At 56.2% G+C, this 1,663-nt stretch overlaps 1 protein-coding gene across 1 annotated transcript; it reads right to left on the reverse strand.

Moving 5' to 3' along the window:
• Positions 1-372: 372 nt before the first annotated feature.
• On the reverse strand, positions 373-1,479 carry HRH2 (histamine receptor H2). Its single transcript, XM_009587450.1, has one exon. The coding sequence runs from the start codon at positions 1,477-1,479 to the stop codon at positions 373-375; it is 1,107 nt and encodes a 368-aa protein (XP_009585745.1).
• Between the last annotated feature and the right edge of the window lie 184 nt (positions 1,480-1,663).

Below are 1,663 nucleotides of genomic sequence, written 5' to 3' on the forward strand. Positions count from 1 at the left end.
ATGGCCGGTTTTTGGGAACCGCCGCACCCATTCTGTACAGCAAATTCTAATGGCAAAACTGTCCCCGTTACCCACCAAAGCCAGGGACATTTTGTGCTCCCTGTGAACGGGTGGCGATTGCAGGGGTGGCCAGCCACATGGGAAGATGGAATAGCTGGACCTGTGCTGCCAACATGAAGGGATGTGACCTGAGTCCCTGCTGGTGGCGATGAATTTCTGAGCGGCTGCAAAGAGCAAGAGTTGCCTGGGCAAGGATCTCCTGCTGGGGCATCGGCTCGTTGCTTAAAAGTTCATGGACAACGTGGGGTCCCCATCTCTGCCTTCCTCTCTGGGGATGGACCTACCATCAAAATCCCACATGTAGGAAGGCTCTTACCTCTTAAGGCCTCCATCGGTCAGCAAGATCCCCTTCCCGTTCCTCATCTCCAGTTTCAGAGGTTTATCCTCCTGCCTGCCCTGGCCCTGTCCGCAGCTCCTGCCCCGGGACTGGGCCTTCTGGAGGGGAGGCAGGCGGGAGCTCCTGGGGCCCCCAGTCCTCCAGCAGTGCAGCAAGTGCTGGTACGCCAGCCGGAAATCCCTGTTGAGCGTCCCGTAGAGGATGGGGTTCAGGGCTGAGTTGGCGTAGCCCAGCCAGAGGACAATGGACATGGGTGTGCCTTTCACCCTGCTGTCCCCCCACATCCCCCGGTACGTGAACACTGTGAAATAGGGGAACCAGCACACAATGAAGGCTCCCAACACCACGGCCAGCGTCACGGTGGCTTTGTGTTCTTTCACCATGGGCGGCATGGGGGTGTTGCTGCTGCAGCACCATGTGTGGTTTATCCTCTTGGCTTGTTCCCTCGCTATCTTGAATATCCGGTAGTAGGTGATGCACATGATGACCAAAGGGATGTAGAAGGTGAGCAAGGCATCCACTAGCCCATATACAGGGTTCACCTCCAGCGTGCACTCCTTGTTGCAGTTGGAGACTGTGTTTTGGACTGCTGTCCCGTTGGTGTTCCAGCCCAGGTAGATGGGTAGGAAGGAGACCATCAGTGAAACGGTCCAAATAACAACCAAACCCACAGCTACCCGGGAGGGAGTGACCAGCTGGCTATAGCGGAGTGGGGTAGTGACAGCAAAGTAGCGGTCCAGGCTGATCATGAAGAGGTTGAGGATGGAAGCTGTGCACAGCATGACATCCAGGCTGGTGTAGATGTTGCACAAAGTGCTGCCGAAGGGCCAGTCTTTGGCGAGTTCATAGAAGGCAGAGAACGGCAGCACCAGGAGGCCCAGCAGCAGGTCAGTGATGGCCAAAGAGACGATGATGCAGTTTGTCAAGCTGCGGAGCCGGCGGTCAAGGGTGACAGCCAGGCAGACGATGATGTTTCCGCAGAGAGTGATTACGATGAGGATGGCGAGGCAGGACCCGACCAACAGCTGCAGGGGCAAGTCCATCCTTTTTTGAGAGCTTGTATGGTTGTAACACGGATCCATAGTGCAGTTGCATGGATGGAGCAGTCCTGCTCTCACCGGCTCCAAAGCTACTCGGAGTGAACCTCTACCAGGCAGCCTTAGAGCCCTTTCCAAAGCGACCTTGGGCCTACAGTGACCTTGGAGAACATTGCAGAGTCACTTCACGTGTTCAGCCTTGTATGCTAGGAATGACACGGTCTAGGGA

The sequence above is a fragment of the Fulmarus glacialis genome, unplaced genomic scaffold, assembly GCF_000690835.1.
Source record: "Fulmarus glacialis isolate BGI_N327 unplaced genomic scaffold, ASM69083v1 scaffold10651, whole genome shotgun sequence".
NCBI lineage: Eukaryota > Metazoa > Chordata > Aves > Procellariiformes > Procellariidae > Fulmarus > Fulmarus glacialis.